This window comes from Coregonus lavaretus (genome assembly GCF_964263955.1).
Source record: "Coregonus lavaretus genome assembly, contig: HAP1_SCAFFOLD_8041, whole genome shotgun sequence".
Taxonomy (NCBI): Eukaryota; Metazoa; Chordata; class Actinopteri; order Salmoniformes; family Salmonidae; genus Coregonus; species Coregonus lavaretus.
This window is the reverse complement of record NW_028159157.1, coordinates 10,001-23,150: the sequence shown is the minus strand read 5'-3', so window position 1 is coordinate 23,150 and position 13,150 is coordinate 10,001. Positions and strand designations below refer to the sequence as shown.

Here is a 13,150-nt window from a genome sequence, read left to right as displayed (position 1 = left end):
CACTGAATACATTGAATATCAACAGGAAGCTGTGTAGGGGAAGCACCCACTGGAGACAGAAGATGTAGTTACAGATACAATCAGTCAGTCCAGGTAAACTTCTGTTATTTTATCAGTTAATGCCACCAGCCAGAAGGGACATATAGTATAATAGAGAAGTTACCCGCAGACACAGATCTAGGATCAGCTTACCCTCCCCAATCCTAACCATAACCACTAGGATGACAAAACACCAAACTGGCCTTAGATCCGTGTCTAGGGGCAGCTTCATCCTACTGAGTGTGTTTTCCTACTTCCCACTATGCGACTGTTACCGAGAGGATCCAAGATGGCAGATGACTTACCATGGCTGCAGCGGCGGTGGCCTGGTTGACCTGGTGTTGGGCGGCCTTGATCTTGGCCTGCAGGTGGGCTGGAGGGTGGAAATACTTGCACTTCTCCCTGGAGCAGCGGCCCTTGATGTAGTCCATACACACAGTGACTGTGTTGTCGTTGGTGTCTATCATGGTGCTGTCGGAGGGGTGGGAGAAGCGACAGTCGTTCTCCCCCCGGGAGCAGTTACCCCGCTGGTACTCACGACACACCTGGTGAGGGGAGAGAGGTATGAACATAATGGATCATTCAATACACTCAGTTCCACTTTACTTTAACCTTCTGTCACAAGTGCTACATAACACTGTCATAATCATGACATATCAGTTGCCATAAACCAGGGGTGTCAAACTCAGTTACACAGACATGCACAGAGCAGACGTTGAGCAGACGTTGAGCAGACGTTGAGCAGTTATTGAGCAGGGTCATTGTGTGTTGGACATGGCATTTGTAGGGCAGCAGAGGGCAGTATTTGTATGGCAGCAGAGGGTAGCAGAGGGCAGCAGAGGGCAGCAGAGGGCAGCATTTGTAGGGCAGCAGAGGGCAGCAGAGGGCAGCATTTGTAGGGCAGCAGAGGGTAGCAGAGGGCAGCAGAGGGCAGCAGAGGGCAGCATTTGTAGGGCAGCAGAGGGCAGCAGAGGGCAGCAGAGGGCAGCATTTGTAGGGCAGCAGAGGGTGGCAGAGGGCAGCAGAGGGCAGCATTTGTAGGGCAGCAGAGGGTGGCAGAGGGCAGCAGAGGGCAGCATTTGTAGGGCAGCAGACGGCGGCAGAGGGCAGCGGCTTTATGTTAACACAGCATGTTGTGTTCTTGGGTCAGTACAGGGTTTCTGTGCTGCTGTGGCTGCTGGAGCAGGGTGTGCGCGTGTGTGTCTGTCTGTCTGGCCGTCCATCTGTATCTCTCACCTCCAGTCTGTCTGTCCTCATGAGTTTCTGTGCAGCTGTGGCTGCAGCGTTGGGGACCTGTCCATGGTTGGGGTGGCCCGCCATGAGGACCTGAGGGCTGGGCATGATCTCTTGCTGCATCAGGCCGGGTGACACCGGGCTCAGGTACGGGTTAAAGGCCGCTGCGCTGGCATTGGTGGCCAGGCCTGGCGCCATGGAGAACATAGGCTGCTGGAGGGGGAGGGGGGCAGAGAGAGACAAGGGTCAAAGGTGAGAAGTTATACTTCCTGGTAGGTAAAATATTAAATGTACAGTGTTCAACGTTATGTGGCTTATCTTACCTGACACCCTATTCCCTATATAGTGCATTGCTTAAGGGCTCTGAATGCTCAGAAGTAGTGCACTATATAGGGAATAGGGTGTCATTTAAGACGCACCCGACAGTAAGTGTTGTCATGCAATGCGGTGCTGCCAGATAATTACCTGATGATGTAAGCTGAACCTGTTGCTGTCTTGGACCAGGTCATAGAGATTAACCTGGATTGGTAAAGGTTGAAGAAAATGAAGACGTGTTTCAGGTCCTGCCATTCAGTCACAGTTCAGTTCTATTCTACTCCACTCACGTGTGTGTGTGTGTGTGTGTGTGTGTGTGTGTGTGTGTGTGTGTGTAAGACATACATGTACTGTACATGAGTGTGTGTTGTCTCACCATAGGCTGAAGCTGTGTGCCGGGCATCATGGCGTTGGCGAGCTGCATCTGCTGGGCCAGCATGGCCATGTTCTTCTGTTGGATCAGATTGTTCCTACCGTTGATCTCCAGCTGGGTCTTCAGGTGGCCAGGAGGATGGAGGTACTTACAGTTCTCCCTGGAACAACGGCCCTGAGGGAGGGAGGGAGGGAGGGAGGGAGGGAGGGAGGGAGGGAGGGAGGGAGGGAGGGAGGGAGGGAGGGAGGGAGGGAGGGAGGGAGGGAAAGACAGAAAGAGAGTATAGTAGGTTAAAGTTGACTCAGATTCAGACAGCACTGGCATTAACTTGACAGTAAAACATGTACCACAACAACAGACAGAAGATAGATACCCATAATTCCATGGTATCATTTAATTCCATATTTATACAACATGTATAATCTGCAGTATGAGATAATGTCCTGAGGTGACCTGGTGATTTGTTATGGTTCCCTCTGCTAGTAAACATCCCAGACATGCCCTGTAAAACACACACACACACACACACACACACACACACACACACACACACACACACACACACAGTCAGCTGACAACTGTGTGTGTGTGTGTGTGTGTGTGTGTGTGTGTGTGTGTGTGTGTGTGTGTGTGTGTGTGTGTGTGTGTGTGTGCGTGCGTGTGAGTGTGTGTGTGGGGCTGTTTATAGCTGCATGCCCCTAAGCCTGGTTCACTCTAGGTCTGGGCTAAGCCTGGTTCATCCTAGGTCTGGGCTAAGCCTGGTTCATCCTAGGTCTGGGCTAAGCCTGGTTCACTCTAGGTCTGGGCTAAGCCTGGTTCATCCTAGGTCTGAGCTAACCCTGGTTCACCCTAGGTCTGAGCTAACCCTGGTTCACCCTAGGTCTGGGCTAAGCCTGGTTCATCCTAAGTCTGGGCTAAGCCTGGTTCACCCTAGGTCTGGGCTAATCCTGGTTCATCCTAGGTCTGAGCTAACCCTGGTTCACCCTAGGTCTGGGCTAATCCTGGTTCATCCTAGGTCTGAGCTAACCCTGGTTCACCCTAGGTCTGAGCTAACCCTGGTTCACCCTAGGTCTGGGCTAAGCCTGGTTCATCCTAAGTCTGGGCTAAGCCTGGTTCACCCTAGGTCTGGGCTAATCCTGGTTCATCCTAGGTCTGAGCTAACCCTGGTTCACCCTAGGTCTGAGCTAACCCTGGTTCACCCTAGGTCTGAGCTAACCCTGGTTCACCCTAGGTCTGGGCTAATCCTGGTTCATCCTAGGTCTGGGCTAACCCTGGTTCACCCTAGGTCTGGGCTAATCCTGGTTCATCCTAGATCTGGGCTAAGCCTGGTTCACCCTAGGTCTGGGCTAAGCCTGGTTCACCCTAGGTCTGGCCTAAGCCTGGCACTTGCTAATTGTTAAGGGCTCTCTATTTCTGCTCTGCCCTGTGGGAGAAAAATGTGTGTCTGTGTGTCTGCGTCTGTGTGTGTGTGAGTGTTTTCATGGATATGTGCGTGTGTGTGTGTCTTCGTGCATTTGTGCGTGTGTGTGTGTCTGCATAAATGTGTGTGTTCAGTTCAGAAGAGGGTCTCTGTGGGACCGCTACCCAGACATCCAACTAGGCTTCCTGTCTGACAGGAGATATACATACAACCCATTCATATAATACAGATATTTCCAGCAGGGCTTCCTGTCTGACAGGAGATATACATACAACCCATTCATATAATACAGAGATATCCAGCAGGGCTTCCTGTCTGACAGGAGATATACATACAACCCATTCATATGATACAGAGATATCCAGCAGGGCTTCCTGTCTGACAGGAGATATACATACAACCCATTCATATAATACAGATATTTCCAGCAGGGCTTCCTGTCTGACAGGAGATATACATACAACCCATTCATATAATACAGATATTTCCAGCAGGGCTTCCTGTCTGACAGGAGATATACATACAACCCATTCATATGATACAGAGATATGACATCACAATATGAAGTGAAACTTAAAAAGACTCGTGGAGATGATGAACTAAGAGTGACGGTCTATGCTGTCAATACACAACGCCAAGAAGGAAGGGTACAGTACAGAAATCCTGGAGGAGTGGGGTCAGGATACTTCAAGTGTGACACACACACACACAGACACACACAGACACACAACACACAGACACACAACACACACACACACAGACACACACACACACACACACACACACAGACACACAGACACACAGACACAGATACACAGACACACAGACACACAGACACAGACACAGACACACAGACACACAGACACAGACACACAGACACAGACACACACACACCATACACACCACATACACACACACTGGAGTCATGATCATGTAACAGGTGCCAGACACACATAGGCCTGTTCTTTACAACAGATATTTATTTACATTTATATTTATTTACATATATGTATTTATTCCATGGCCACAGCTGAGCCGACCGGCCAAGGCAGCAGGATCCACGCTCAATCACACATAGAGCTGTGTCTGTCTGCCCTGCCGCCTGGGTGCATCTCAATACGTGACCTTAGAATTGTAAGGTTCTATCTGCAAAAAGTTGATTCTAAGATGGTTGGCTTTAAAGTTGCAAACCCTCAATGGTTTGAATGATGTGAGTATTTTATTTTATTTTAAATCTTGTTTTCTTTTTAACTTAACAACATGAATTGGGGTATTTAGAGTTGTATATAGGCAGAGAATATGGTACAGAATATATGTCCGTAACTCAATTTTTACCGAAATGCAGCTATAACGTTGTAATTCCAAGCTCTCCATTGGTCTAACATGGTTAGCTCTCTTTTTGTTCTGTCCTTCATTCGCACTGACATGAAAGACTGGGACAGGTGAAAGGAAGCGAGTTCCTGGTGATCACTCTCCATATTGCGTTCATCCTGTGTTTTCAGGTCGGTGCAGAGTAAGGAAAGGAGATGAGGAGAGGAAACCACGTCTGACAATTGAGATGCACCCTCAGAAGTTTCCCCACTCAGATACAGGCAGGAAGAAGTGTACACATGTCAAATTTGCAGTTTCACATGTGAAATCGCATTTACACATATGAAATCTGTTTTCAAATGTTGAGCTTAAATTTCACATGTGAAACCATATTTCACATGTATTAAACTTATAGTTCACATGTTAGCACCCCCTTTTCACATGTGAGAAGAAAAAAACATGTTTTCACCTCACGTGAATTGCAGTTGCATATGTGAAATTCGCAGTTTCACATGTTAAAAACATTCTAATGTGAAAATCTCACTTTCACATGTGGAATTGCAAGTTCACATGTGAAAATCAATCACATATGAAAATCATTCACATGTGAAAATCTTATTTGCAGTTTCACATGTAAGAAAACTCCACATGTGGAATTACAAGTTCACATCTGATGGTGAAATAATGTTATTCTCCTCACATGTGAAAAGGTGTTGTTAACATGTTGCAGTAGCAATGGTTCCACATATGGAATTGCAAATTCTGTAATGCCATTATGTAAAAAGGTAACTTAGCCTATCTGTGTATAACAATTCAAGTGCGTTTAAAATAATTATGTATTATTTCTGAGCCATCCGTTCGGAGTGTTACTGCTGCAGGCTCACGCCTCTCTTCTTCATTCGTTGGTAAGTGACCGTTGGAAGAAGCCCAGTGAAAAGAACAGAGAAGCTAGCGCTCTGGGTCTCCTTATTAATCCTGTTTAACATGTTAAAATGTGCGCCGTCAGAGTTAATCAGTTAACTCCAGTTAACTTTTTGTAATTTTAGTGCACACATTTTTTTTGTGCATTGTCTGAAAACATCCAAAATACACTGAAAACATCCTAAATACACTGAAAACATCCAAAATACATAATCTATAAAGCTAAAAACAACAATGCGATGTCAATACAAGTTGCCTTTGAGTTGAAAGAAAGTGTGTTGATCAATTTACCAGATTTTGCTAACAGTTACTTTGGACAAAAGAAGACGTTAATATTCTTGTAATGCTTTTTGTGTAAAAATCTTAAATTACAGCTCAATTTGAGCAAATTAGGAATTTGAATCATTTGACAGCCTTAGTTGACCTTAAAACACGAAAATGCACACCGGAAGGTACAGAGGAAATGAGTCGGTCATGATTGTTCATGGTCACATGATGAGGTAGCCCCGCCCTATTGGTCGAATGGTCAAGACGTTGGCTTCACCCTTGCGAGACCCGGGTTCTAATACCACGTGTCTGAGTCATGTGAAAAATGTACGTGAAAAATCCATGTGTTAACTTCACACGTCTGTTTTTCACGTGATTTGTTCACACGTGTTTTTTTCCCTGTGTTCTTTTCACGTGGAGACGTTATGCCTATAGTGTGTGTGTGTGGTGTGTGTGTGTGTGTTGGTGTGTGTGTGTGTTGGTGTGTGTTGGTGTGTGTGTGGTGTGTGTGTGTGTGTGTGTGTTGGTGTGTGTGTGTTGGTGTGTGTTGGTGTGTGTGTGTTGGTGTGTGTGTGGTGTGTGTGTGTTGGTGTGTTGGTGTGTGTGTGTTGGTGTGTGTTGGTGTGTGTGTGTTGGTGTGTGTGTGTTGGTGTGTGTGTGTGTGGTGTGTGTGTGTGTTGGTGTGTGTGTGTGTTTGTGTGTGTGTTGGTGGCGTGTGTGTGTTGGTGTGTGTGTGTTGGTGTGTGTGTTGGTGTGTGTTGGTGTGTGTGTGTGTGGTGTGTGTGTGTGTGTGTTGGTGTGTGTTTGGTGTGTGTTGGTGTGTGTGTGTGTGGTGTGTGTGTTGGTGTGTGTGGTGTGTGTGTGTGTGTGTGTTGGTGTGTGTTGGTGTGTGTGTGGTGTGTGTGGTGTGTGTGTGTGTGTGTTGGTGTGTGTTGGTGTGTGTGTGGTGTGGTGTGTGTGTGTGTTGGTGTATGTGTGTTGGTGTGTGTGTTGGTGTGTGTTGGTGTGTGTGTGTGTGGTGTGTGTGTTGGTGTGTGTGTGTTGGTGTGTGTGTTGGTGTGTGTGTGTGTGTGTATTGGTGGTGTGTGTTGGTGGTGTGTGTGTGTGTGGTGTGTGTGTGTGTGTGGTGTGTGTATGTGTGTTGGTGTGTGTGTGTTGGTGTGTGTGTTGGTGGTGTGTGTGTGTTGGTGTGTGTGTGGTGTGGTGTGTGTGTGTGTTGGTGTGTGTGTGTTGGTGTGTGTGTGTTGGTGTGTGTTGGTGTGTGTGTGTGTGGTGTGTGTGTTGGTGTGTGTGTGTTGGTGTGTGTGTTGGTGTGTGTTGGTGTGTGTGTGGTGTGTGTGTGTGTGGTGTGTGTGTGTGTTGGTGTGTGTGTGTGTTGGTGTGTGTTGGTGTGTGTGTGTTGGTGTGTGTGTGTTGGTGTGTGTTGGTGTGTGTGTGTTGGTGTGTGTGTGTGTGGTGTGTGTGTGTTGGTGTGTGTGTGTGTTTGTGTGTGTGTGTTGGTGGTGGTGTGTGTGTGTTGGTGGTGTGTGTGTGTTGGTGTGTGTGTGTTGGTGTGTGTGTGTTGGTGGTGTGTGTGTGGTGGTGGTGTGTGTGTGTTGGTGTGTGTGTGTTGGTGGTGTGTGTGTGTTGGTGTGTGTGTGTGTGTTGGTGGTGTGTGTGTGTTGGTGGTGTGTGTTGGTGGTGTGTGTGTGTTGGTGGTGTGTGTGTGTTGGTGGTGTGTGTGTGTTGGTGGTGTGTGTTGGTGGTGTGTGTGTGTGTGTGTGTGTGTGTGTGTGTGTGTTGGTGGTGTGTGTGTGTTGGTGGTGTGTGTTGGTGTGTGTGTGTGTGTGTTGGTGGTGTGTGTTGGTGTGTGTGTGTGTGTATTGGTGGTGTGTGTTGGTGGTGTGTGTGTGTGTGGTGTGTGTGTGTGTGTGGTGTGTGTATGTGTGTTGGTGTGTGTGTGTTGGTGTGTGTGTTGGTGGTGTGTGTGTGTTGGTGTGTGTGTGTTGGTGGTGTGTGTTGGTGGTGTGTGTGTGTGTGGTGTGTGTATGTGTGTTAGTGTGTGTGTGTTGGTGTGTGTGTGTTGGTGTGTGTGTGTTGGTGTGTGTGTGTTGGTGTGTGTGGTGGTGTGTGTGTGTGTTGGTGTGTGTGGTGTGTGTGTGTGTGTGGTGTGTGTGTGTGTGTGTGGTGTATGTGTGTTGGTGTGTGTGTGTTGGTGTGTGTGTTGGTGGTGTGTGTGTTGGTGTGTGTGTTGGTGTGTGTGTGGTGTGTGTTTGTTGGTGTGTGTGTGTGTGTTGGTGTGTGTGGTGGTGTGTGTGTGTGTTGGTGTGTGTGGTGTGTGTGTTGGTGGTGTGTGTGTGTGTGGTGTGTGTTGGTGTGTGTGTGTGTGTGGTGTGTGTTTGTTGGTGTGTGTGTGTTGGTGTGTGTTGGTGGTGTGTGTGTGTGTGGTGTGTGTTGGTGTGTGTGTGTGTGTGGTGTGTGTTTGTTGGTGTGTGTGTGTGTTGGTGTGTGTGTGTGTGTGGTGTGTGTTTGTTGGTGTGTGTGTGTTGGTGTGTGTGTTGGTGTGTGTGTGTTGGTGTGTGTGTGTGTTGGTGTGTGGTGTGTGTGTGTGTGGGGTGTATGTGTTGGTGTGTGTGTGTGTGTGTGTGTTGGTGTGTGTGGTGTGTGTGTGTGGTGTGTGTGTGGTGTGTGTGTGTGTGTGGGGTGTGTGTGTTGGTGTGTGTGTGTGTTGGTGTGTGTGGTGTGTGTGTGTGTGTGTGGTGTGTGTGTGTGTGGTGTATGTGTGTTGGTGTGTGTGTGTGTGTGTGTTGGTGTGTGTGCGTTGGTGTGCGCATGCTTTATGCTTCATGAACAGTGTCTGTTACAAGCAGACGTCTACACAGGCATCTGACTTGTTGAAACTTGAGACAGACATTTCAACAACTGGGTCAAATCATGGTCCATGCCTCATCAGTCTGCTGTATGACTGGCTAGCTTGTTTAAACACTGTTGCTAAGTCCTATCACTGCTAACCTGAATTAGAAAGGAGTTACAGCTAAACGACTAACATGTAAATGGTTGAAGGCCTCAACGATTTTACTCTTTCAATCTAAATGGCGCATGTAGGTAGAAGGGCTGCTCTATGCAATGGTAACACAGCACCAAGCTAACAGGAGTTCTGACTGTAAACATTTTGACAGAGGTTAAAGGAGAGGCCATATTGAAACATCAATACAGTTCTTACACTGGACTAATGGACTAAATGGCTAACGTGCAAACACAGTGAGTCAAAAACTTGGAGTGAGACTATGCAGAGCTTGTTTTGAAAGAGGTTCTAGATCTATGCAGAGCTTGTTTTGAAAGAGGTTCTAGATCTATGCAGAGCTTGTTTTGAAAGAGGTTCTAGATCTATGCAGAGCTTGTTTTGAAAGAGGTTCTAGATCTACGCAGAACTGTTCTGAAAATAAGTTCTAAAACTGAGCAAAACTGAGCATACTCAAAGCTACTAACCGTGAGCTCAAGTCTTAATGAGCTGAACTGGTATTCATAATCATTCTGACACAGATAAGGGGGTTCTGAAACAGAGCTGCACCTCTGCTAGCAGTCAGCCAGGGGGGCTGAGAGGGGAGGGGTGCAGAGTAGTTAACGGGCCTTGAGGATTTGCATTGCGCTCACCCCACCTGACCCCATCCGTCCCACGTTGGATTTACCGCTGTGGCATTTGCCAAGCGAGGTCGTGTGTGATGACCGCCAACCCCCATACCAGGAAACTTGCAGCCTTCTATTCTACTAAGACATTTACTCTATGTTCGTATTCTTATCTTTTATTATTTCTTATTGTTGTTGCATTGTCCAGAAGGAACCTGCAAGTAAGCATTTTGTTGGATGGTGTATACCATGTGTATCCTGTACATACGACGAATACAACTTGAAACTTCAAATAAGAGTCAAAACAGTGGCTAAAGCAGGCTGCCATTTTGAATAGTGAAATGTCAGCCTGTGGAAGCTGGGAAGGGGACAGACAAAGTGAGTCACGTACTGTAGCATGAACCTGCGTCAGTGAAATGCTAGAACCTGCTGCATGAGAAGTCCGTAGTGATGGTCAGAGAGAGAGAGAGAGGGTGAGGGAGAGAGAGAGAGAGAGAGAGAGAGAGGGAGGGTGAGGGAGAGAGAGAGAGAGAGGGTGAGGGAGAGAGAGAGAGAGAGAGAGAGAGAGAGAGAGAGAGAGAGAGAGAGAGAGAGAGAGAGAGAGAGAGGGAGGGGCAGGGAGAGAGAGCGAGAGGGAGGGAGGAGGGGGGGGAGAGTGAGGGGGGTGGGTGGGAGAGGGAGGGAGAGAGAGAGAGAGAGAGAGAGAGAGAGAGAGAGAGAGAGAGAGAGAGAGAGAGAGAGAGAGAGAGAGAGAGAGAGAGAGAGTGAGAGTGAGAGTGAGGAGGGGGATGGAGAGAGAGAGAGAAGAATCCCAGCCTTAACAACAGAAGAATCCCAGCCCTAACAACAGAATAATCCCAGCCCTAACAACATCGTAATTCCTGGAATCCATGCTTGCTCCCTGATTGCTCACAGATACATACAGGCAGAGACATATTAGAATGGTTAATATATGGCTCTTGCATACAGGGAACTCTAATATGGAACCCCACAGATTTAAAGGCATAGAGCCACTATTCCATAAGCAGAGGAAAAGCAAGGCACACTACAACAATGAAATTGTCTTCATTCAAATATCCTGTACATTCATATACAATGGTTCCTTATATCTGTATCTGATGTAAATAATCATTAGTGTACTTTCAATACAATGAGAACCACATTATGACAAGCAGCTGGATTATACAGCTGTTTCATATGAATATTCTTTTAAATATAGCCTGGAAAGTCTGAGGTCTCTCTTTCCTCTGCTGTTGAAAAACAAGCCTTATTCCACTGCTCTAAACAAGCCTTATTCCACTGCTCTGAACAAGGCTTATTCCACTGCTCTAAACAAGCCTTATTCCACTGCGCTGAACAAGGTTTATTCCACTGCTCTAAACAAGCCTTATTCCACTGCTCTAAACAAGCCTTATTCCACTGCTCTGAACAAGCCTTATTCCACTGCTCTAAACAAGCCTTATTCCACAGCTCTGAACAAGCCTTATTCCACTGTTCTAAACAAGCCTTATTCCACTGTTCTAAACAAGGCTTATTCCACTGCTCTAAACAAGGCTTATTCCACTGTTCTAAACAAGGCTTATTCCACAGCTCTGAACAAGCCTTATTCCACTGCTCTAAACAAGCCTTATTCCACTGCTCTAAACAAGGCTTATTCCACTGCTCTGAACAAGCCTTATTCCACTGCTCTGAACAAGGCTTATTCCACTGCTCTGAACAAGGCTTATTCCACTGCTCTAAACAAGCCTTATTCCACTGTTCTAAACAAGGCTTATTTCACTGCTCTAAACAAGGCTTATTCCACTGCTCTGAACAAGCCTTATTCCACTGCTCTAAACAAGCCTTATTCCACTGTTCTAAACAAGGCTTATTCCACAGCTCTGAACAAGCCTTATTCCACTGCTCTAAACAAGCCTTATTCCACTGCTCTAAACAAGGCTTATTCCACTGCTCTGAACAAGCCTTATTCCACTGCTCTGAACAAGGCTTATTCCACTGCTCTGAACAAGGCTTATTCCACTGCTCTAAACAAGCCTTATTCCACTGTTCTAAACAAGGCTTATTTCACTGCTCTAAACAAGGCTTATTCCACTGCTCTGAACAAGCCTTATTCCACTGCTCTAAACAAGCCTTATTCCACTGTTCTAAACAAGGCTTATTCCACTGCTCTAAACAAGCCTTATTCCACTGCTCTAAACAAGCCTTATTCCACTGTTCTAAACAAGGCTTATTCCACTGCTCTAAACAAGCCTTATTCCACTGCTCTAAACAAGGCTTATTCCACTGTTCTAAACAAGGCTTATTCCACTGCTCTGAACAAGGCTTATTCCACTGCTCTAAACAAGCCTTATTCCACTGTTCTAAGCAAGCCTTATTCCACTGCTCTAAACAAGCCTTATTCCACTGTTCTAAACAAGCCTTATTCCACTGCTCTAAACAAGCCTTATTCCACTGTTCTAAACAAGGCTTATTCCACTGCTCTAAACAAGCCTTATTCCACTGCTCTAAACAAGCCTTATTCCACTGTTCTAAACAAGGCTTATTCCACTGCTCTAAAGTGCCAGGGGACCCAAATGTGACTATTCAGCTCCAAATATGTTAAGGGACATAAATGGTTTATAATAAATTGTTCTATTTGCAAGTAGAGTATTTTGCTGTGTCATTCCAGATGTTTGTGAGAGAGACCGAGAATAGGTGTGGGGACACTGGAACCCTTCTAGCTGAATAAGATGAAACAGGTTTATTCCACTTAAAGATTAAACCATATTCATATTTTTCCTCCTACGTTCATCTTTCCTTCATTCTCTCCTCAGAATGAGAGACACTGCTCTTATTTGCTGTTGAACGGAGCAGGATGATTGGCTAGTGCAGCAAGTGCAGACACACACCATACTTTGTCACAGTGGGATTTAAGCAAACAATGAATCAGCCTGCAAAGAATGCTGGGAGGAGCCACATCCCTTCCTGTCAACGCAAGAAGACGGAGTGTCGAGGACCTCTGAGTTTGTGTGTGTTTTTGTGTGTATGTGTGTACTGAGTCATCTAACCCCCCCCCCCCCCCCCCCCCACCCCCCCCACACACACAATTTCTCCACACACACACTTCTACGTGCAGAATCCAAACACAGTACTCCTGATAAGGGCTGTGTTTATGTAGAGAGACCCACCACCAGACCCCATCACAGACTCTCTGTTTGACTGTTGGGGAACTCCCTTCACAGTGTGTCTGAGGATAGGGAGCTTTGAGCTCCCAATACGGTTGGCCAGAAGTCACTGGGACAGAGAACAGAGATATGGTCACAACACAGCAGGCTATAAACACAGAGCTACTGGGAAACTAACAAGACTGTGACTGTGACTCCAATGCAATGTGATGCACTGGGGACATACACACACACACACACAGCACATTAGGTGAGGATGGCTTTTTGCTGCTGAGTGCACGGCCGGCACCGCACGTTGTTCTGGGAAGCGTAATGACTCTCTTAATGGGACACAGGTGACACTGGTAATGACTCAGGGCTCAGTGGTGACACACACACACACACACACACACACACACACTGAGCTTACAGGGCAGGGTCCGGGGGGGCTTATGGTGGCATGAAGGGTCGGGAGAGCGTTAATCTATGATAAGATCTATGAAAAGCCCCCCAGTGGCACAT

At 46.8% G+C, this 13,150-nt stretch overlaps 1 protein-coding gene across 2 annotated transcripts; it reads right to left on the bottom strand.

The window, feature by feature from the left end:
* Window positions 1-6: 6 nt before the first annotated feature.
* Window positions 7-2,129, bottom strand: LOC311123212 (muscleblind-like protein 1). Of its 2 annotated transcripts, none has more exons than XM_084197471.1 (4): window positions 1,964-2,129; window positions 1,738-1,791; window positions 1,276-1,485; window positions 7-584 (listed from the first exon to the last, which is right to left on the bottom strand). In XM_084197471.1, exons 1-4 carry the CDS (start codon window positions 2,030-2,032, stop codon window positions 300-302), a joined length of 618 nt encoding a protein of 205 aa, XP_084053597.1. In that variant the 5' UTR covers window positions 2,033-2,129; the 3' UTR covers window positions 7-299. The 2 variants fall into 2 exon arrangements, with proteins under 2 accessions (XP_084053597.1, XP_084053598.1); XM_084197472.1 differs by having other exon boundaries at window positions 1,276-1,482.
* Between the last annotated feature and the right edge of the window lie 11,021 nt (window positions 2,130-13,150).

Excerpts from the sequence above, each read along its gene's own strand:
- LOC311123212 (XM_084197471.1), bottom strand. The coding sequence starts at position 2,032 with ATGGCCATGCTGGCCCAGCAGATGCAGCTCGCCAACGCCATGATGCCC. Across the intron at positions 1,486-1,737 it reads GGTTCAGCTTACATCATCAG|CAGCCTATGTTCTCCATGGC; the intron begins GTAATTATCTGG and ends CTCCCCCTCCAG. Across the intron at positions 585-1,275 it reads TGAGGACAGACAGACTGGAG|GTGTGTCGTGAGTACCAGCG; the intron begins GTGAGAGATACA and ends TCCCCTCACCAG.